Source organism: Bubalus kerabau, chromosome 19 (genome assembly GCF_029407905.1).
Source record: "Bubalus kerabau isolate K-KA32 ecotype Philippines breed swamp buffalo chromosome 19, PCC_UOA_SB_1v2, whole genome shotgun sequence".
Lineage (NCBI taxonomy): Eukaryota > Metazoa > Chordata > Mammalia > Artiodactyla > Bovidae > Bubalus > Bubalus kerabau.
This window is the reverse complement of record NC_073642.1, coordinates 57,149,979-57,171,613: the sequence shown is the minus strand read 5'-3', so window position 1 is coordinate 57,171,613 and position 21,635 is coordinate 57,149,979. Positions and strand designations below refer to the sequence as shown.

The 21,635-nt window shown below is 35.6% G+C and overlaps 1 protein-coding gene and 1 pseudogene across 5 annotated transcripts in view; one reads left to right on the top strand and one right to left on the bottom strand.

The window, feature by feature from the left end:
• TC2N (tandem C2 domains, nuclear) overlaps nucleotides 1-21,635 on the top strand; it is a 50,627-nt gene that overhangs the window by 12,477 nt on the left and 16,515 nt on the right. For 4 of the 5 annotated variants that reach the window (XM_055555639.1, XM_055555641.1, XM_055555640.1 and 1 more), the window contains 8 exons: nucleotides 3,550-3,672; nucleotides 5,006-5,239; nucleotides 12,937-13,104; nucleotides 14,707-14,798; nucleotides 15,877-15,952; nucleotides 16,723-16,823; nucleotides 17,210-17,326; nucleotides 20,643-20,834. In XM_055555639.1, coding sequence (XP_055411614.1) covers nucleotides 3,606-3,672; nucleotides 5,006-5,239; nucleotides 12,937-13,104; nucleotides 14,707-14,798; nucleotides 15,877-15,952; nucleotides 16,723-16,823; nucleotides 17,210-17,326; nucleotides 20,643-20,834 — 1,047 coding nt within the window. In that variant the 5' untranslated portion in view covers nucleotides 3,550-3,605. The remainder of the gene's footprint in view (nucleotides 1-3,549; nucleotides 3,673-5,005; nucleotides 5,240-12,936; nucleotides 13,105-14,706; nucleotides 14,799-15,876; nucleotides 15,953-16,722; nucleotides 16,824-17,209; nucleotides 17,327-20,642; nucleotides 20,835-21,635) is intronic. The other variant, XM_055555642.1, reaches the window with a different exon arrangement.
• Nucleotides 6,578-6,935, bottom strand: LOC129634474 (ribosomal biogenesis factor-like; annotated as a pseudogene).

The window sequence follows — 21,635 nt, the reverse complement described above, 5'->3', positions numbered from 1 at the left end:
CTCTAAAACTGAGGAAGAAAAGGACTGGTAATTATATAGAAAAATGGACAAAAGAGAATGAACAGTGAGATGAATTAAGATTTGCCACAAGCTGATGCTGAAGCTAAAACTCCAATACTTTGGCCACCTGATGCGAAGAGCTGACTCATTTGAAAAGACGCCCCCCGCCATGAGCTACAGTCAAGCAGGCTGTCTGTGAACCCACGCAGGACACGGAGACGGGAGCGAGAGGAGAGGGGCCCTTAGCTGACATCAGTTACCCATTCCACACCAGTCACCTGCCCTGCTAATTGAAAACCCTGGGAAGACGAATCTATTCACAGAGAAGACGTTGGCAAAAGAAAATAGACCCCTCGGAAGGAAAACGGCTTGGTTACTGTTTCACCTAAGAAGTGAGATGAGATATGAAGCAATGTTTTATTTCACGTTACCTGAAACCTCTCAGATAAAGTCTTCCCTAGCCCCTGGAACTGAATAAGGAGACACAGACAAGCCTTTATTACTAGCAGCAGAGAATAAGAGCTACGTCTCACCACATTTCAGTGACCTTGCTGTGTGAGTTGTTTCTTCCAGTTCTTTGGAGTGATTTAACTGAACAGGTGCAAGTGGTCTGAAAGTTAGAGGAAGAGCAAGCCACCAGTGACATGGCAGTGAGGACTCTGTCCACATCGTATTTCCATGTTTGTACTATTCGTCAAAGACCACCCTCCAGAGTTTAAACCAGAGACACTGAAAGAGACGTAAGAAAAAGAAGATAGGATAAAATAGAAATACAGCCCAAGTATATCCCCAGGTACTAAACAAGAGAGTAAATAGTTAATAATACTGTGTTATATATTGGATTGGCCAAAACATTTGTTCAGTTTTTCTGTAAGATGGCTCTCATATTGCCTAGTCATCTTTAACTTCATTCAAAACAACTTTGTTAGATTGTTTTATGACAGCTGTCATATCGGCATGCATTAAAAAAAAAATCAAAATTGGTGAATTTTGTGTAGCCACTTCAGTTTTCAAGATGGAAGAGTAAAAGCAACATTTGGGGTATAGTATGCTCTATTATTTCAAGAAAAGTAAAAACGCAACTGAAACACCAAAAAAGAAACGATTTCTCCCGTGTATGGCGAAGGTGCTGTGACTGATTGAACAAATCGAAACTAGTTTGCAAAGTTTCCTGCTGGAGATTTCTCCCTGGACCATGCTCCCTGGTTGGGTAGACAAGTTGAAGTTGATAGCGATCAAATCAAGACATTAATTGAGAACAATCAACATTACACCATTTGGAAGATAGCCAACATACTCAAAATATCCAAATCAAGTATCGAAAATCATTTCCACCAAGTTGGTATGTTAATCGCTTTGATGTTTGGATTCCACATAAGTTAAGTGAATAAAACCTTGATTGTATTTCCACATGCAATTCTTTACTTAAACATGAGGGAAACCTTCCATTTTTAAAACAAATTGTGACGGTCGATGACTGTGCAAGAAAGTAGGATGGAAGAGATCATGGAGCAAATGAAACGAACCACCACTAACCAGAGGCCGGTCTTCATCCAAAGAAGGTGACGTTGTGTGTAGTGGGATTGGAAGGGAGTCCTCTATTACGAGCTCCTTCCAGAAAAACAAATGATTAATTCCCCAAAATACTGCTCCCAATTAGACGACTGAAAGCAGCATTCAACGAAAGCGTCCTGAAGGAGCCGACAGAAAACGCATCACCTCCTGTCAGGACGACACAAGGCTGCAGGTTTCTCTGACGACTGTGCAACTTGGCTGCGAAGCTCTGGTTCGTCCGCCTCGTTCACCAGACACTGCGCCTTCAGATGTCCTTTTCTTTCGGTCTGTACGACATTCTCTTAATGGAAACAATTTCAACGCCCTGGAAGACAGTAAGAGGCACCTGGAGCAGTTCTTTGCTCAAAAAGATAAAAAGTTTTGGGAAGGTGGAAGTATGAAGTTGCCTGAGCAATGGCAGGATGTAATGGAGCAAAACAGTGAATGCATGGTCCAATAAAATTCTCAATGGAAATGAAAAATGTGTCTTTTATTTTTATTTAAAAACCTGAAGGAACTTTTTGGCCAATCCAATATTTGACGCTGCTAACAGAGTAGACCTTAAATGTTCTCACACAAAAAAGAGTGATAATTACGTGATGGGACACAGGTGGTAGCCTGTACTGTTTAATATGATATAATCATTTTGCAACATATGAATGTATCAAATCAACATGCAGTGTACCTTAAACATACAGAGTGGTGTTTGTCAATTATATCTCAGTAAAGCTAGAAAAAATTTTATAAAGAGAGTAACAGGAAAACATGTAGGGTGTTACTTGAATGTTTTTGTAAGATAGTAGAATGACTTCAACAGGAGCATCGATTTCACTAAAGTTTTATATGAAAATATCTGCAGTCAAAAGTAATGTTCAACTTTGCATGAAAGCAAGTAAAAAAAAAAAAAGAAAAATGGACGAAAGAGAATGAACAGTGAGATGAATTAAGATTTGCCACAAGCTGATGCTGAAGCTGAAACTCCAATACTTTGGCCACCTGATGCGAAGAGCTGACTCATTTGAAAAGACCCTGATGCTGGGAAAGATTGAGGGCAGGAGGAGAAGGGGAAGACAGAGGATGAGATGGTTGGATGGCATCACCGACTCAATGGACATGGGTTTGAGTAAACTCTGGGAGTTGGTGATGGACAGGGAGGCCTGGTGTGCTCTGGTTCATGGGGTCACAAAGAGTCGGACATGACTGAGCAACTGAACTGAACTGATCATTGTTTAGTCCAGGTGGTAGGGGGTTTGTTATACAATTTTGTCTCCTCTTGCATACATTTGAAATTTCCCATGAAAAATTTTGGTTTAAGTAGGTGTAAATGAGAATGCATTTGGAACAAGTCACTGAAGCCAAGGTGGGCAACTGGCTTTGTATACCATTTTATGTTTCTGGTAAATTTAGAACAGATTCCCTTTATTTCCAATAGATCTTATTTGTGGTTTAGTTAGCGTGTACATGTGTGTGGGGGTGTGTGTGTGTGAGAGAGAGAGAGAGGGAGAATATGTGTTAGTGTATGTTTAAGACAGATTTTTCTGTTAATGTACTTCTCTGCATTAAACTAACTCATAAAGTATGAAGTTGTTTGTTTATTGGCCCTCATTGGACCTTTGGATTACCAACAGAATTGATTTGGAAGAAGTGAAAATTTTCTCACACTTTTTATGAATGCCATATATTCTTGCAAATTTTATTTGGACATTGATTTAGATATATCAGCTGAAAGAGAAAATTGAGAGTGGAATTTTTTTCCAGATTTAACATTGAGATTGTTCAGTTAGTAATTTTTAAGCATGTTATTTTAATAACTTAGAAGGAACCAAAGTTATATAGAATTACATAAAGGAACAAAAAAATCTATCTTCCTCTAAACAATTTTTTTTGCTTTGGAGCCCTCATAATGCTTTAGAAAGACAGATAATATAATTTATTTAATGATACCTAATGACATTATGCATGATCATGTTAACTTGTATTCTATTCTTCCAACAGATTAATATTAAAATCGGAAGTTTGTATCTTTTGCTGGATATTGGAGATTTAATGTAATGGCAACAGAATTTATAAAGAGTTGCTGCAGAGGATGTTTCTATGGTGGAACAGAAAAACACAACTGTGAGTTTTGCTTCTTTTTGATTTCAGCATTTATTTAATGTCTTTATTTGTGGCATTTTGTGATATAAATGTAAATGAGACATATTTTTTAACTTCATGAGGGGGTCAGAAACATAAATGTGAGGCACACTAGCTAGGTATGAAAGTACCTTGGAGCATAGGGGAGAGAAAGATGAATTCAACATAGGAGACACTCTAGGACATTACCACAAGAAGATGGCCTGTGGTACGGAAGTTTGAAGAGGATTTTAGCAAGCCAAGTGGGAAGAAGGAAGTAAGAGAAAGTGAGGATTAGACATGAGTGTTATGGTGGATGAAATAGTGTGAGCAAAAGTAGGAAAAGAAGTATTTGGGGAATAACATACTCTGGCAAATGTTTTAACTTAAATACAGACAGTTTCCAGTTTATGAACAATGCTTTAAAACATGCCTTCCATGGATGAATGAGTGACCAATAAAGAAGAAACCTGTAACTTTATCAAGGACTCCTGGAGATTTCCCTTGCTATTGCATGGGTTTTCTCAGCCCTTCAAGGTTATGACTGGAACTTTATTTTTCTTGGTTCTTTCTTATATTTCTTAGTCTAAAGCATAGCTTCCTACTATATTTGAATATGAAGGCTTCTTTTTCACAATAAAATATTTCATAAATTCCAACAGAGTAGTAGTTGTGCTTTCATTCTGTCTATAGACAGTATTAATTATACATAAAGATTAGCTCTAGATGTTTCTTATTTCCTCATCCTAAGTCACACAGCCTAGGAATCACAAATCTTTCAAGGTAATAAAAGAGGTCACAGAAGCTAGCACAGAGGAGTTGATATTATACTAGGGTCAAAGTAAATTTTATTTTGTGGTTTAGTAAAGATTTTTTTTTGTAGACATGGAGACCTTTAGCTTCTTTTCAAAGTAGCTTTTGGTATTTAAGGCTGAAATTAACCATTAGTATTAACAATAAGAATTGTTTTGTTGACAGTATTTTATTTACATGACTAGATTAATATTTATTTGAAAGCACTGTGAAATTAACTACAAAATTAACCTGTTTTCCATCTATGAACTCTTTTGTGGAAATGAGATTCTTTAGAAACTGCTTTTACCATTATGATAAGTTAATACACTTTGGTAGTATATTAACTTCTCAAATATTGGCTAGGCAGAATTAATGTAGATTCCAGAGTGCTTGATAAGACCCAAAAGTAGTTTATGTGTCAACAGTTTCTTTTAAAATGGTTAAATAAGTACCAAAGCATATTAGGTTTAGATTATTATATGCATAAATCTCCATGCATATTTGTAATTTTTTCTTTTCTTTTCTCTTCTTTTCTATGCAGTATCTGTGGAAAGAGACTTTAAAGCAGCAGTATCACATAGTCAAAATACTACTATCTCTATACCCCCATTGACTTCTGTTTCTGTAAAGCCTCAGGTTGGCTGTACTGAGGATTATTTACTTTCCAAGTTACCATCTGATGGCAAAGAAGTACCATTTGTGGTGCCCAGGTTTAAGTTATCTTATATTCAGCCCAGGACGCAAGGAACTCCTTCACAGTTGGAAGAACTAGAAGGTAAACAATCAAATGGAAGGATTTAAAAATCAACATGCAGCATTTAAATGTTGTTATTACTGTTATTTAATTTGCTCGTTTATATATATATATAAAGATATAAAATATCTTTGTGTACAAATTTGACATTTCATTTTTTAAAATGTCTTGCTTCTTCTGTAGAGGAATTCAGTGCCCAGTGTTTTTGAAAAGTCCCATTATGATATCTGACACCAGTCAACACATTTGTGTGTAGAATTGGCCTTTTTTAGGGCTTTGCAGGTGGCACTAGTGGTAAAGAACCCACCTGACAGTGCAGGAGATGGGGTTTGATCCTTGGATCAGGAAGATCCTCTGGAGGAGGGTATGACAACCCACTCTAGTATTCTTATTTAAAGGAGTAATATAATTGTAATATGTCAGTTTATCCTTCACAAATTTAGAAAGAAAAAATAGGGAAATTATTCTGGTTTTGGTCAATAATATAGGAAATATTATGTTCTAAATTTTAGTGTAAAGAGAAATAAGGAAGCAATGAAGTAGTGTTTCTCCCTTCCCTTCTTTTTCATTATTATACTTCTCATTCTAAACACGCTTCCCAATCTAAACAGCCACTTGAATGAGGTAGATTCATTGGTTGAATTTTGGCTGATATTCTAGAGGCCAATGGACTAAGGAAGATAAAAGGAAGCAACATGTAACTTGTATTTTAGAAATAGTTTGTTTTAGTTCATTGAAACAGTCACAATGGTTTATTTCCCTAAAAATTTTATTATGGAAATTTTCAAACATGCAGAATAATTGAAAGAACTTAATGGTGAATGCCTGTATATCTACCATATAGATTCTGTCATTAACACTTTTACTATATATACTTTATCACATATCTATCTATCCATTTCCTTAACCATTAGTAATACTTTTGAGGGTAGGGGGAGAATGCATTTCAGAGTAAATTGTAGACATCAGTACACTTCTCTTTAAGTATTTAAGTATATATATATCATTTACTAGAGTCCAGTTATTTATAGTTTCCTTCTTTTGACATAAACTTTAAACAAAATGAACTGCCCAAGTTGTAAGTGTATGTTTGTTGAGTTTTGACAAATGTATATACCAGTGTGATCCAACCTCCTGTCAAGATCTGTAGTATTTCTCTAAGTACTTTTTCTGCCCCATCCTTTCTTCTCCTTACGGAATACCAATTACACATATGTTGGACCATGTGATATTGTCTTATTTGTCTATGAAGCTTCTTTTTTCCCCCAATTTTTTTCCTCCTCCTCTCTATTTTTTTTTTTTAATGTAAAACATTTAATTTGTTGTTCTTTTGGGGCAATTTGATGCATCATCAGTGTATTACAACTGAACCACTAATCTTATAGTTTCATCAACATTAGCTGGTTTGCTTTCATGACACTGCTGAGCAATCAGCTATTTCTGCAGAGGTTCAAGTGAAAAGCCTTTTAAGAAGTGTGCAAGTTCCTTTTGTATATCTCCAGAAGGTTTATTCACTCTATTAGCTTTTTCATCATTCACAGTATTTATCTTGTTAAGATTAGTGGTAGCTGGTTTTGCTTTATTTTTAACCTTAAAGCTTTTTTGGCTGGCTATTTGGAATGTTCCTGGACTTCTGCCCTCTTAGTTTGTTCTTGACTATCGTCTCTGATAGCCTTGTGCAGCTGTTCAAGTTCCAGGTGATGCCATATGCACACATCTCCTCTGTATTCTTAAGGTTTGGTAATATTGACCTATTTTCAAGTTCACTGTCTCTCCTCCATTATTTCCATTCAGCCATTAAGCCCATCCAGTGAGTTTTTAATTTTAGATAAATTTTTCAGTTGTAATATTTACATTCGATTCTTCTTTTCATAGTTTCTATTTTTCTGTGGTTTCTGCCCCCATCCCCAGTAATCATGAACCTATTTTCTTTTATTTCTTTGAGTTTTAACATCTTTGTGTACTATTCTAACATCTGGGTCTTCCAGATTTGGATTCTGTGGATTGTCCTTCTTTGAGAATGAGTCCCATTTCTTTGTATGTGAAGTGATTTTGGATTGTATTCTGGATATTGGATGTCATGTTGTGGAGACTCTGGAATCTGTTATATTACTCTTGACAGTTTTTTTTCCCCCGCTTCCTTCCATTCCTCCTTTTGTCCTTTCCTTCCTCCTTCCTTAACTTTAGCAGTTAATAAACCCGGTTGTACTGTGTGGCAGATTCTGTGCCTTTGGTGGCAGCTGCTATCCGAGCTTAGTATTTTTTTTTTTTAATCCTTATTGGGAGCCTGTATCACACATGTGTGGTTCAGGGATCAGCCAGATATTTGAGCAGACTTTTAGTCACAGAATTTGGGGTTTTCTCCTTTCCAAGATTCCCACCTTATTTCTAGCAGCTGTGGTTGCTCTGTACTCTGCTCTATGTTCTTCAGGCCAGAAACACTGGATTTTCTACTGGAATTTTATCTGCCCCCCCTCTGCATACAGTGCCAATTTTGGCCTGCCCAAAGGCTAAAAGTCATTAAAAACAGGTGTCCATTCCCCGTTGTCCTAAAGTGCTGTTTAGAATCCTTACTACTCTTTTTTTCACTCTCTAGTGCCTTCAGGGTATTTTGTTTGTTTGTTTTAATTGGTTATTATAGTTACCTAGAGGAGAGTTGGACTTCGCAGGTGGTGGTAGTGGTCAAGAACCTGCCAGCCTAATGCATGTGACCTAAGAGATGCAGGTTTGATCCCTAGGTTGAGAAAATCCCCTGGAGGAGGGCATAGCAACCCACTCCAGTATTCTTGCCTGGAGAGAATCCCATGGACAGAGGAACCTGGAGGGCTACAGTCCATACAGTCACAAAGATTTGGATATGACTGAAGCGACTTAAGGTCTGATGCTGTAAAGAGCAATATTGCATAGGAACCTGGAATGTTAGGTCCATGAATCAAGGCAAATTGGAAGTAGTCAAACAGGAGATGGCAAGAGTGAACGTCTACATTCTAGGAATCAGCGAGCTAAAATGGACTGGAATGGGTGAATTTAACTCAGATGACCATTATATCTACTACTGTGGGCAGGAATCCCTTAGAAGAAATGGAGTAGCCATCATGGTCAACTAAAGAGTCCAAAATGCAGTACTTGGATGCAATCTCAAAAACGACAGAATGATCTCTGTTCGTTTCTAAGGCAAACCATTCAATATCACTATGCCCCAACCAGTAATGCTGAAGAAGCTGAAGTTGGATGGTTCTATGAAGTCCTACAAGACCTTTTAGAACTAACACCCAAAAAAGATGTCCTTTTCATTATAGGGGACTGGAATGCAAAAGTAGGAAGTCAAGAAACACCTGGGGTAACAGGCAAATTTGGCCTTGGAATACGGAATGAAGCAGGGCAAAGGCTAATAGAGTTTTGCCAAGAGAACGCACTGGTCATAGCAAACACCCTCTTCCAACAACACAAGAGAAGACTGTACACATGGACATCACCAGATGGTCAACACCGAAATCAGATTAATTATATTCTTTGCAGCCAAAGATGGAGAAGCTCTATACAGTCAGAAAAAACAAGACCAGGAGCTGACTGACTCAGATCATGAACTCCTTAGTGCCAGATTCAGATTTAAATTGAAGAAAGTAGGGAAAACCACTAGACCATTCAGGTATGACCTAAATCAAATCCCTTATGATTATACAGTGGAAGTGAGAAATAGATTTAAGGGCCTAGATCTGATAGATAGAGTGCCTGATGAACTATGGATGGAGGTTCATGATACTGTATAGGAGACAGGGATCAAGACCATCCCCATGGAAAAGAAATGCAAAAAAGCAAAATGGCTGTCTGGGAAGGCCTTACAAATAGCTTTGAAAAGAAGACAAGTGAAAAGCAAAGGAGAAAAGGAACGATATAAGCATCTGAATGCAGAGTTCCAAAGAATAGCAAGGAGAGATAAGAAAGCCTTCCTCAGTTATCAATGCAAAGAAATAGAGGAAAACAACAGAATGGGAAAGACTAGAGATCTCTTCAAGAAAATTAGAGATACCAAGGGAACATTTTATGCAAAGATGGGCTCGATAAAGGACAGAAATGGTATGGACCTAACAGAAGCAGAAGCTATTAAGAAGAGGTGGCAAGAATACAAAGAAGAACTGTACAAAAAAGATCTTGATGACCCAGGTAATCATGATGGTGTGATCATTCACCTAGAGCCAGACATCCTGGAATGTGAAGTCAAGTGGGCCTTAGAAAGCATCACTATGAACCAAGCTAGTGGAGGTGATGGAATTCCAGTTGAGCTATTTCAAATCCTGGAAGATGATGCTGTGAAAGTGCTGCACTCAATATGCCAGCAAATTTGGAAAACTCAGCAGTGGCCACAGGACTGGAAAAGGTCAGTTTTCATTCCAATCCCAAAGAAAGGCAATGCCAAAGAATGCTCAAACTACTGCACAATTGCACTCATCTCACACTCTAGTAAAATAATACTGAAAATTCTCCAAGCCAGGCTTCAGCAATACGTGAACCATGAACTTCCAGATGTTCAAGCTGGTTTTAGAAAAGGCAGAGGAACCAGAGATCAAATTGCCAACATCCACTGCATCATGGAAAAAGGAAGAGAGTTCCAGAAAAAGATCTATTTCTGCTTTATTGCCTATGCCAAAGCCTTTGACTGTGTGGATCACAATAAACTGTGGAAAATTCTGAAAGAGATGGGAATACCAGACTACCTGACCTGCCTCTTGAGAAACCTATATGCAGGTCAGGAAGCAACAGTTAGAACTGAACATGGAACAACAGACTGGTTCCAAACAGGAAAAGAAATACATCAAGGCTGTATATTGTCACCCTGCTTATTTAACTTCTATGCAGAGTACATCATGAGAAATGCTGGGCTGGAAGAAGCACAAGCTGGAATCAAGATTGCCGGGAGAAATATCAATATCAATAACCTCAGATATACAGAGGACACCACCCTTATGGCAGAAAGTGAAGAGGAACTAAAAAGCCTCTTGATGAAAGTGAAAGAGGAGAGTGAAAAAGTTGACTTAAAGCTCAGCATTCAGAAAACTAAGATCATGGCATCCGGTCCCATCACTTCATGGGAAATAGATGGGGAAACAGTGGAAACAGTGTCAGACTTCATTTTGGGGGGCTCCAAAATCACTACAGATGGTGATTGCAGCCATGAAATTAAAAGACACTTACTCCTTGGAAGGAAAGTTATGACCAACCTAGATAGCATATTCAAAAGCAAAGACATTACTTTGCCAACAAAAGTTTGTCTAGTCAAGGCTATGGTTTTTTCAGTGGTCACGTATGGATGTGAAAATTGGACTGTGAAGAAAGCTGAGCGCCGAAGAAATGATGGTTTTGAACTGTGGTGTTGGAGAAGACTCTTGAGAGTCCCTTGGACTGCAAGGAGATCCATCCAGGCCATTCTAAAGGAGATCAGTCCTGGGTGTTCATTGGAAGGACTCATGCTAAAGCTGAAACTCCAATACTTTGGCCACCTCATGCAAAGCGTTGACTCATTGGAAAAGACTCTGATGCTGGGAAGGATTGGGGGCAGGAGGAGAAGGGGATGACAGAGGATGAGATGGTTGGATGGCATCACCAACTCGATGGACATGAGTTTGGGTGAACTGCAGGAGCTGGTGATGGACTAGGAGGCCTGGCGTGCTGAAATTCATGGGGTTGCAAAGAGTCGGACACGACTGAGCGGCTGAACTGAACTGAACTGAAGCGACTTAACACTACGCATGCACAGGAGAGTTGGGTCTGGCAGAAGTGATAATTTTTTTTAAAGAAGCAAGGAAAGATGAACCCTGAGCCTGGCTTAGCACATATCAGCTTTGATACCCTGCTTTGCACATATCAGCATTGTCTCTCCAAAACAATCTAAAAGTTCTGATTTACAATATACCCTGATCAATTGATCTTTCTCTTGTACTTGTTAACAGCATTGGGAGTAAACCATATAAATGGCCTTGTAATCTGTTTTATTCATATCATATATCATGAAATTTTTAATGGCTCAATTGTAAAGGATAAATCATATGAAAGTACTATAAAATTTATTTAATAAATTCTCTATTCTTAGACATATAGGGTATTTTATGTATTATTTGCATTATCAGAAGCTAAGTAAGAAATACCTACCTGACAGTATGTGGTAGTTTTTTTTTTGTCTTTTTTTTTTTCATTGTATTGCTAGAAAAAATTACTTTCAAGTTGGATGAGTGAGAAATTGGTTTACACTGAAATTATAGGCTCAATGAAGATGTGATAAATCCATCTGATTTTTAGCATATTGGAAAGAAAATTATTTAATGAGTCAATAAAGCATTTTTGGTGCCTAGTTATAGAAATCAAATATGTATCTCTTATATGTATGTATGATTGTGTGAGTGCTGGGCTGATACAGAGATTTTGAGAAGATAGGATGGACCACTATCAATAATGACTAAAATCATGTTTCAGATATTTGACATTTGTTACATTGCATTACGTACTTGCTGTTGGATCTGATTTTAACTGCAGCTTACTGCTTGGATAACAGAGATTGATTATTAATATTTTACTATATTTGCTTTATGACATGTCTATCCATTAAGAGAGTGCATTTGAATAAATCCTGAAATTTTTAATTGGGCTTTTGAGAGGTATAAGCAGTTGTGTTACTTTACATTTAGTTCTATAGCACTGTGGTTCTGTAAATTGAGTTATTAATCTTGAACTTTAAATATAATATCTTTTTAAGAGGAAAATTGGAATTCGTTATTGACTTACTTATAAAGGAAAAATGAAATTAAAATATTCATTTTTAGGGATAGCATATAAAGGTAGAGAGTCATCTTTATGCTACTCCTGTTGACAGTGCTGTTCTTGTTACCGTAAACAGACTTTTGTAGTAGTGTTTATGTGCCGAATGATTTAACTGTTGGCCTATAAGGTTTACAGGCTTATTATAAGGCTCTCTGAGATCACACCTCCCTCTTGGCACCCCTCTGCCTATGTACAGGGCTTGGATTGTGCATATAGTTATTTGAACCAGAGTACAAGGATAAGATCTCACTTTAAAACCAAATATGTTATTTTTCTTTTCTGAACTCAGTGTGAAGCCACCTGTTTTATTGTTCAGCTTAATTCAGAAAATATTTGTTTATACTGTGGTTTCCATTTTAGATAGGATAAAAATAATTAAAAGATGGTGATGATTTAAACATTTAAAAATTTTATGTCTATTAATTCTAATGTAAGTCTTAACTTTGAAAGGAATGTGATCTATTGTTTTACCCTTTTAAAAATTGTCAGATATAATATACATAGACAAAAGGAACAAAACAAATTATTTGTGATTTATTATAAAGTAAAATAGATATATGTAAAATATAAAAGTAAAATGGATGTATGGTCACCACTCAAGTAAAGAAAGAGAGTATTACCAGCAAAGCAAAAGCTTCCATCTTCCCCCTTTTCAGTCACTCCAGTTATTACAATCATACTTTCTTGTTGATTTTACTTTTTTACCATCTAAGCACATATCCCTAACTATTGTGGCTTAGTTTTTTCTGTTTCTGACCTTTATATAAGTGAAATTACATATTGTATATATATTCTTTTGTTATAGGTTAGTAAGTTTTTTTCTCCCTTTGCCTTGGGTACACCAGTTGTTAGCTAATAATTCCAAGAAAAGGATGTTGTAAAATTTTAGAAATATTTGCTTTCAGGATCTGTCAGAGCATCATTTGGAGACAGAAAGGCAGAACTTTCCAGTTCAGCCCAGCATGGACCCAGCTATGATGTATATAACCCATTCTACAAGTACCAGCACGTGTCGCCTGATTTGAGCCGGCGCTTTCCTCCTCGTTCTGAAGCAACAAGATTATATGGATCAGGTACAAAAAAAAATTTTGTTTTTCCTCTTTGTCTTTTCTCTTTAACAAATGTAGAAATCAAATTAAATCTAAGATTCTGGAAGAAATGATTAATCTTATGATGAAAAACAATTTAATGAATGAAATGAAAAACAATTTAAAAATAAAGAGAAAAGCTGGCTTCAGAATTGATCTGATTAAATCACATTGTAACTTCTCTAGAGTTTATATCTCATGTAAAAATTGAAAGATTAATGAGTTCTATATATTGGTATTTCTAAGTTCCATTTTGTTTGTCCTATTTTTAAAGAAATTTTTAGATTTTATACATATTTTATATACCATCTATCCATTCATATCTACAACAAGAATTTACTAACTGTATTTATTTTCTGTTCTACTCAGTGAAAATGAGAAATTTAGAAACTAATGATGAGATTAGAAATGTAAACAAAACAAAAAAAAAAATAGAAAATGCCTAAGTGATTACCAAACTTTTTTAGTTTACTATTTGAGACTATATCAATTATGGACTATCTTGTACATATCCGATCCACAAAATTTTCACTGTTTTTTTTAAAAATATATATAGCTCTCTCAACCACTAAATTCAGGGTGAGGTACTGAAAATAAAGTAGAAGTACTTATTTAAGTATTTATTTCAGCACTGTGCTAGGCTATACAATTATTATTCAGAGTTTCATTCTTCAAGGATCTTATAGTTTAGAAAGGACACTAGAAATATAACAGTACATGGAATTCAATATTGATATTTTTAATATAATAAGTGCTCATTAAATAGTTGATTTGCTGTAGAACAGATGACTTACATCCTCTTAGATTATTCTTCTGGATGAAGAATCAGATGATGTAAGCAAAAAGAATGAATTTTTCATGGTTGATATTTGATGTGGTTGTGAAAATGTGTTGTTTGATTTGTGTTGGTTCCTGTTTCAAACAAAAGTGAAATAATTGAAAAACAACTTGTTAAACTTCATTGGAAGGCTCTGTCTCTTAAGTAGATTTGCATATATTATGCATGCCTGGTGGCTCAGCGTTAAGGAATCTGTCTGCATGCAAGAGATGTGGGTTCGGTTCCATCCCTGGGTTGGGAAGATCCCCTTGGAGAAGGAAGTAGCAATCCACTCCAGTATTCTTGCCTGGGAAATCCCATGGACAGAGGAGCCTGGCAGGCTACGATCCATGGCGTTGCAGGAGTCAGACATGACCTAGCAACTAAACCATCACATATTTATGCTATTTCTCCCATAGAATTTAGTTCATGGAAGGCAATGGCACCCACTCCAGTACTCTCGCCTGGAAAATCCCATGGATGGAGGAGCCTGGTGGGCTTTAGTCCATGGGGTCGCTAAGAGTCGGACACGACTGAGCGACTTCACTTTCACTTTTCACTTTCATGCATTGGAGAAGGAAATGGCAACCCACTCCAGTGTTCTTGCCTGGAGAATTCCAGGGACGGGGGAGCCTGGTGGGCTGCCGTCTATGGGGTCGCACAGAGTCGGACACAACTGAAGCGACTTAGCAGCAGCAGCAGCAAGTAGACTTCCAGTATTTCTTCTTCTTTACTATAAAAATAAGTAATTTTCTCATGTCCCTTTGTAGTTTGTGACTTAAGGACCAATAGACTTCCCAGTTCCCCTGGGCTAAGCAAGTCTATGTTTGATCTTACAAGTTCATCTCAGCGGTTCATTCAGGTAAATAATTTATGTGAATTTAATTATAAGCAATAATTTATTTTCATGCTAAAATTCAGATATGTTTCATTAGGAACAACATGTTATGTATCTTTTGTAGACATTTCTATTCTAATATCTAAAGAATAAACACTTGGCATTTCTCATGTGTATTATTTCAGGAAGCTTTCAGCTGAATACTAAAAGACAGTAGTTTTTCTCTCTTTTTTTTAAAAAATGAATTTTACTTCTCTTATGGTATGCACTGAGGCAGTCTTAAGGCAGTTGGAATTTAAAATGGTGTACTTAAAAATGCTTATTGATTTAATTTTCCTTGTTGAATATAACTACCTGGTTAGTAAATATTAGTACTTCTGTTGAGATATAGAACTTTATTAATATTAACACAGTATTCTATTTTTGAAGTAGAATTGAGAATTTTGAAAATACATACTTGTGGGTCTTTTTCCGTGTGAATGTATGTGCATATGTTAAAATGGAAATATATTCTTAATCTTACTATTCTTAATTGAGTTAATTTTTTGTAGAATTAGTTCTTTATAGCACCAGTTTTTTTTAATGTGCATCAGAATTGTTAGAAGAACTTGTTAAAATACAGATTGCCAGCCCTCACCACCAGAATTTTTTATTCAATAGCTCTGCACTGGGGCCTGAGTTTGCATTTCTACCAGGTTCCCAGGTGATGCTGATACTGCTGGCCCAGGGGACTGTGCATTGATAACTACTGCTTTATAGGTTTTTTGGTAATAGGGCACTTACAAATATTAATATATTCTGACTTAGTACTTCCAAGTATGAAATATAAACAGTAATCTCTTCCTCTTTATTACAAAACCAAACCAAAAACAGCAAAGCCTTTGCCATGTATTACCTAGTAAGAGATTTAAGATTTTCCTGATTAACACACATAAAGAAAACTTTTTCCCTCTCTCCTGTCTAGAAGTGGAAAATTCTGAGCAGTAACACTGTCAGAATGGTTAGCACTCAGTTTGATACTAGAGTGGGTGCTAAGGCATACGTTTCAGAATCCTTAACATCTGATATGTAACATCTGACTAAAAATGAATTTTATCTGTAGAGACATGATTCATTGTCCAGTGTGCCTAGTAGTTCTTCTTCGAGGAAAAATTCTCAGGGGAGTAACAGAAGCCTGGGTAAGGAATAAATCATTCTACTTTATATTCTTAAGGGAATTATTTCTACCCAATAGTAATGTGAATATATTTATGATAAGGTTTAAAGAAAAGTTTAGATGATTTTATCCATATTGGCAGTGTTATCTGCATATGAATACTCAGATCAGATGATGTACTTTTTAATGTTCAGGCATAAAGGCATTTTTAAAATTAAATATCTTTTGTTTGTTTTAAAGTATATTAGTGAGGGAATTTCTAGAAGCATACAGTATTAAAACCGTATCAGTGTTATTTGGGAAAGGTTTTCTTAGTTTTAACTTAAATTCTTTGGGTTATAATTTGGTTTAGTTTTTAAGCCAGTTATTTTTTTATGGTATGTCTTCTACCAGCACTTCAGTAAAGGCATTGAAGTATGATTTTTATCTTAATAAACTGATAACTTTAAAAAATAATTATAGCATTTTTCAGTTGTGCTCTTAAAATTGGATTGTATCAAAGTTCAATTGGGCTTCCCAGGTAGCGTGGTAGTAAAGAATCTGCTTGCCAGAGCAGGAGATGCAGGAGAGGCAGGTTTGATCCCTGGGTCGGGAAGATCCCCTGGAGGAGGAAATGGCAACCCACTCTAGTAATCTTGGCTGGAAATCTCATGGACAGAAGAGCCTGGAGGGCTACAGTCCAGGGGGTCCCAAAGAGTTGGACAGGACTGGGCGACTGAGCACAGTAAAAAACTCAGTTGGGTTGGAAGGATTGCATAGTAATTGAAACCTCTTTGTCCATTTACAATTCAGACACAATTACTCTATCAGGAGATGAAAGAGACTGGGGGAGATTAAATGTGAAAGTGTTTTATAATTCTTCAGTAGAGCAGATCTGGATCACAGTTTTACAGGTAAGTTAATATAGCTAATACCAACTTTTCTTACAAAATTGAATAATAGGGGTGTAAATTATAAGCGTCTACTGTTGCTATCTTCAGAAGAATGGGTCAATATCTTCTTTGGAATTTAGGGTTCTATAGTATTTTGCAGAAAATAGTATTTAATAAAGAATCTAAAGAAAATCTTTAGATATGATTAAAACATGTTTTCCTCAAGAGGGAAATTGATATGATGTGTAGAACATTAATTGTCAGATTATTTTAGTGGAGATGAAACAAAAGATCTCAGTAGATTAGAGTTTACTTTTATAGTTTTATTTGTCATTAACTCAAGAAAAGTATCAAATATTTGTATTGTCAGAGTCTTTTGTAAAACTCAAACTATAATTTTTTTTTAGTGCAGAGATTTAAGTTGGCCCTCTAGGTATGGAGATACTCCTACTATTTCTGTAAAAGGAATACTAACATTGCCCAAACCAGTGCATTTCAAATCTTCAGTCAAGGAAGGCTCTAATGTAAGTGTGTTTCAGTATCTTTTTATGTTTTCCTCATGTTTGTCACTTTAACCTATGTAAAGAATTAGAATACGAAAGTGTTTTATTTTGGGGAAACTACAAATTATGTATGCCTTGCTTTTTAAAAGAATTTTGAGCCTCAGAAATACTTGATATTTCATTGTCCAATATAAGATGCATTTAAAAAGAAAATCTTAATCACTAAAATATTTAGGAGTAATATCTGATGAGAATATTTACTTTTCTTATATGTAAGGAAAGTAAGTGTCTTAGTTTCATCCTCTCTCCCCCTATCCCAATTGACTTTGATAAATAATTACATGATTGTAGTTAATTTCTTTTAAATATTTTCCATGATCATAACTGGAAGACTTATGATCCTGAATTTGTTTTATAGATTCTAGATTTCAATTTAAATATATCTGTATTTCTGTCTTCTGATATGGATTGAAAGGTTACTGTTTTTCCATACAAATGAAACTTATCTTCTATAAGAACATATCATTTAAAAATAAAGTAATTCAGATGACTAATAAGTATGAAGAAATTTACACTCACTAGTATTCATAGATACACAAATTTAAATTACATATTGCTTTCTTTCTCTTTACTTTTTTTGCTTATTAAAATTAGGAAAGTTTTATGAGCACTGTAGCCTATAAAGTTATTTTGGCAATTATTTTGACAATATACATTAAAACCTTAAAATAAGATTATACAGTGAAATAAGTGAAATAAGTCAGAGAGATAAATATCATATGATATCACTCATATGTGGAATCTAAAATATGTTACAAGTGTACTTACTTACAAAGCAGAAACAGACTCACAGACAGAAAACAAATTTATGATTACCAAAGGGAAAGCGGGTTGGGGAGGGATAAATTAGGAGTTTGGGGTTAGCAGGCTCAGTGGTAAAGAATCTGCCTGCCAGTGCAGGAGACACAAGAGAGGCAGGTTTGATCCCTGGGTCGGGAAGATGCCCAGGAGGAGGAAATGGCAACCCACTCCAGTATTCCTGCCTGGAAAATTCCATGGACAGAGGAGTCTGGCAGGCTACAGTCCATGAGGTTGCAAAAGAGTTGGACACAACTTAGCAACTAAACAACAACAAGACATAAAACACTATATATATACAATAGATAAACAAGAAGGTCTTGTTGTATAGCATAGGGAACTATATTCAATATCCTATAATAAACCATAATGGAAAAGAATATGAAAAAGAATATATATATATAACTGAATCACTTTGCTGTACATCAGAAACTAACACAACATTGTAAATCAACTGTACCTCAATAAACAATTTTTTTAACAGAAAAAAACTTTCAAATGTTTATAGGTTTTAACAGTGTTTCTACTTGGATCACTTCATGGAAATAATCTAAGATGCAAACAAAATATATATAAAGTATTTCTGGCAGTTTTGTTCATAGGCTGAAAGCTGGAAACTATCTAAATGTTTGCCATAGGAGAATGATTGAGAAAACTCATGGTATACCATGTATATTAGTTTCTTATGATTGGTGTATTACAAACTAGGTAGCTTAGAACAACAAATATTTCTCTCTCACAGTTTTGGAGGAAGTCTGAAGTCAAAGTGCCAGCAATGTTGGTTGCTTCTCTGAAGGAGAATCTGATCCATCTCTAACATGCCTCTCTCCTAGCTTGTGGTGATGACCAGCAATCCCTGTCATTCCTGGGCTTCACTCTAATCATTGGCTTTCATTTTCACCTAGCTACGTGACTTTCATCTCCATGTGTCTCTGTATGTCACATGGCTATCTTCTTACAAGGATGCCTGTTATATTGGATTAGAGGTCCACCTATCCAGTGTAACCTTAACTTCACAAGTTGCATTTTCAATGACCCTATTTCCAAATAAGGCCACATTCTGAGTTACTGAAGGTTAGGACTTCAATATAACTTTTAGCAGGGGGACACAATTCAAACCATAACACCATGTGATAGAATATTAGGCAGCCATGAAAAAATAATGCTTAGGAAGAGTTTTTAAGGACATGGGAAAATGTTCTTAATAAGTGAAAAGGCAGTAACCAAAATTTATGTGTTATGTTAGGATCTTACTTTATGAAAATATGCATTGTAGAAAGTCTAGATGGAAATAAATCTTAACTCTAATTTTAATCCTGACACTCACAGATGAATATTTCCCAAATTAAACTTTTTGATTTTCAGATAAAACTAAGCCAACTTGGGAAAAGTTAGGGGGAAAGTTTTTCATATTAAAACTTGCATGGAATATTTTAAAATTTATTATTTATCAAGTTGTTTAGGAGTCCTCTATTATGACAATGTAAACCAGCTCACTTACTTCATTTATAAGCTCATTGCATATGAATTTAAAAATTAAACATTTTATGTATACTGTGTTATTGATGTGATCTATGGTTTGAGACTGAAAGAAAAAGACAGCTCAGGTGGTTGGGAGACTCTCAGAAACACAATTCTGTACACAGATATAAGTGATTGTAATAAAAGTGAACACTTGGGCACAGTATCTAAAACATGGATATTAGTTGCCCAGATATCTAAATGCAAAAAAAATTCCCCTTCAAAAAGATGCACTAAAGATGGAAAGAAGGACGTTTACAATAAAAAAACAGTCTAATGTCAAGAAGATGTTAGTTCACAGTAAGCCAAGGATTTAAAAAATAAAAAGAATATCTGATAATAGTCTTTGCATGGAAAACACTTGCTGCCTGAAGTGGAAGATTATCAGAGAAGGTAGAACTTGAAACTCATATTTTGCTTTGTCTTCTTTGTCAAGGAGATCAGTTTTCATTTTGGAAAGAGTAAAGATAAATTAACCCCCACATTAGATGGGAAAAGCATTAGACAGACTAGGTCCTTTAAAGAAGTAATTCAAGTCTCTAAATGTGAACAAGTTAGATTTTGCATACAGAGAGAGCTTGCATGAGAGTCTTGAAGTACTCTCGTTAACTGTTGAAGAACTGTGGTGAACAGTAGGAATGATGCTCCAGAACCAAAGATGGAGAACAACCTCATTTCTGAAAAGGGAAAAAGCTGTATTCTGGTGTTAATACTGAAATTCCTAAGTAATTAGAAGGATTTGTGAAACTAAGACAAATAGTATCTAGAATAAATTTTGGAAAAACAAGTCATGGCCATTCTCATTTTCATTTTAAAATATTTTTTTGTTATTATAAAAATATTAAATTTGCCTTTCCTAGATTATAAAATGTTATTTTTACTTATATTGTGTTGGCATATGACCCTTTTTAAAATATGCTGTTTACATGTTTTATATTTTTATTTATTTTTATTTTAGAATATTGAATTTATGGAAACTTTTGTATTTTCTATTAAACTCCAAAGTCTACAAACTGTGAGACTTGTATTTAAGATTCAAACCCAAACTCCCAGAAAGAAGACCATTGGAGAATGCTCATTGTCACTCAGAACTCTTAGCACACAGGAGATGGATTACTCTCTGGACATATCACCACCTTCAAAAATTTCTGTAAGTGATATAATATGTAATGTCAAAGTATTTCACGTTTTTAGAATTATTTACTGGATGAATTTTTTTTTTTTGGAGTATAATTTGAGCATGAGAATATACTGGAGGATTAGGAAGGCTCTCAAGCAATAACAACATAAATGTAATGTAAAAAAAGTAATAATTATGTCATTATTTAACTTTTTTGAAATTGATAAAATGTTAACAGAGCTGCTTTTCTTTTTCCATTGAAAAGTAACAATAGGCTTACCTTCTCCTAATACCTGTTTTATTAATGTTTCATACTTCAAAATAATGGGCTTTCCCAGTGGCTCAGTGGTAAAGAATCCACGTGCAATGCAGGAGACACAGGTTTGTTTGATCCCTGGGTCAGGAAGCTCCTCTGGAGGAGGGCATGGCAACCCACCAGTATTTTTGTATGGAGAATCCTGTGGACAGAGGAGCCTGGCAGGCTGAGGTCCATGGGGTTGCATAGTTGGACACGACTGAAGTGACCAAGCACAGCAGGGCACTTCAACATAATAACCCTAAAAGTGAATACTTTTTAAAAATTATTATTATTATTTTTTTTTTAAGTAGCTGATAACATAGGGAAAGCAAGAAAGAATTATTAACTCCAGACTCAATGGGAGATTGCCTTGAAATAAGTTAGGAAAGTTTTAGTCATGAGTAGTTACTGTATCTATCCATAAATTGAGTAGAATGGAGGATCTTCCAGCTGTATTTTTTTTTGTGAAGGACATGATTGTCTATAGTGTTGATTGATTTTTGAGGCCCAATAGTTGCTTCTTTCAGTTAACC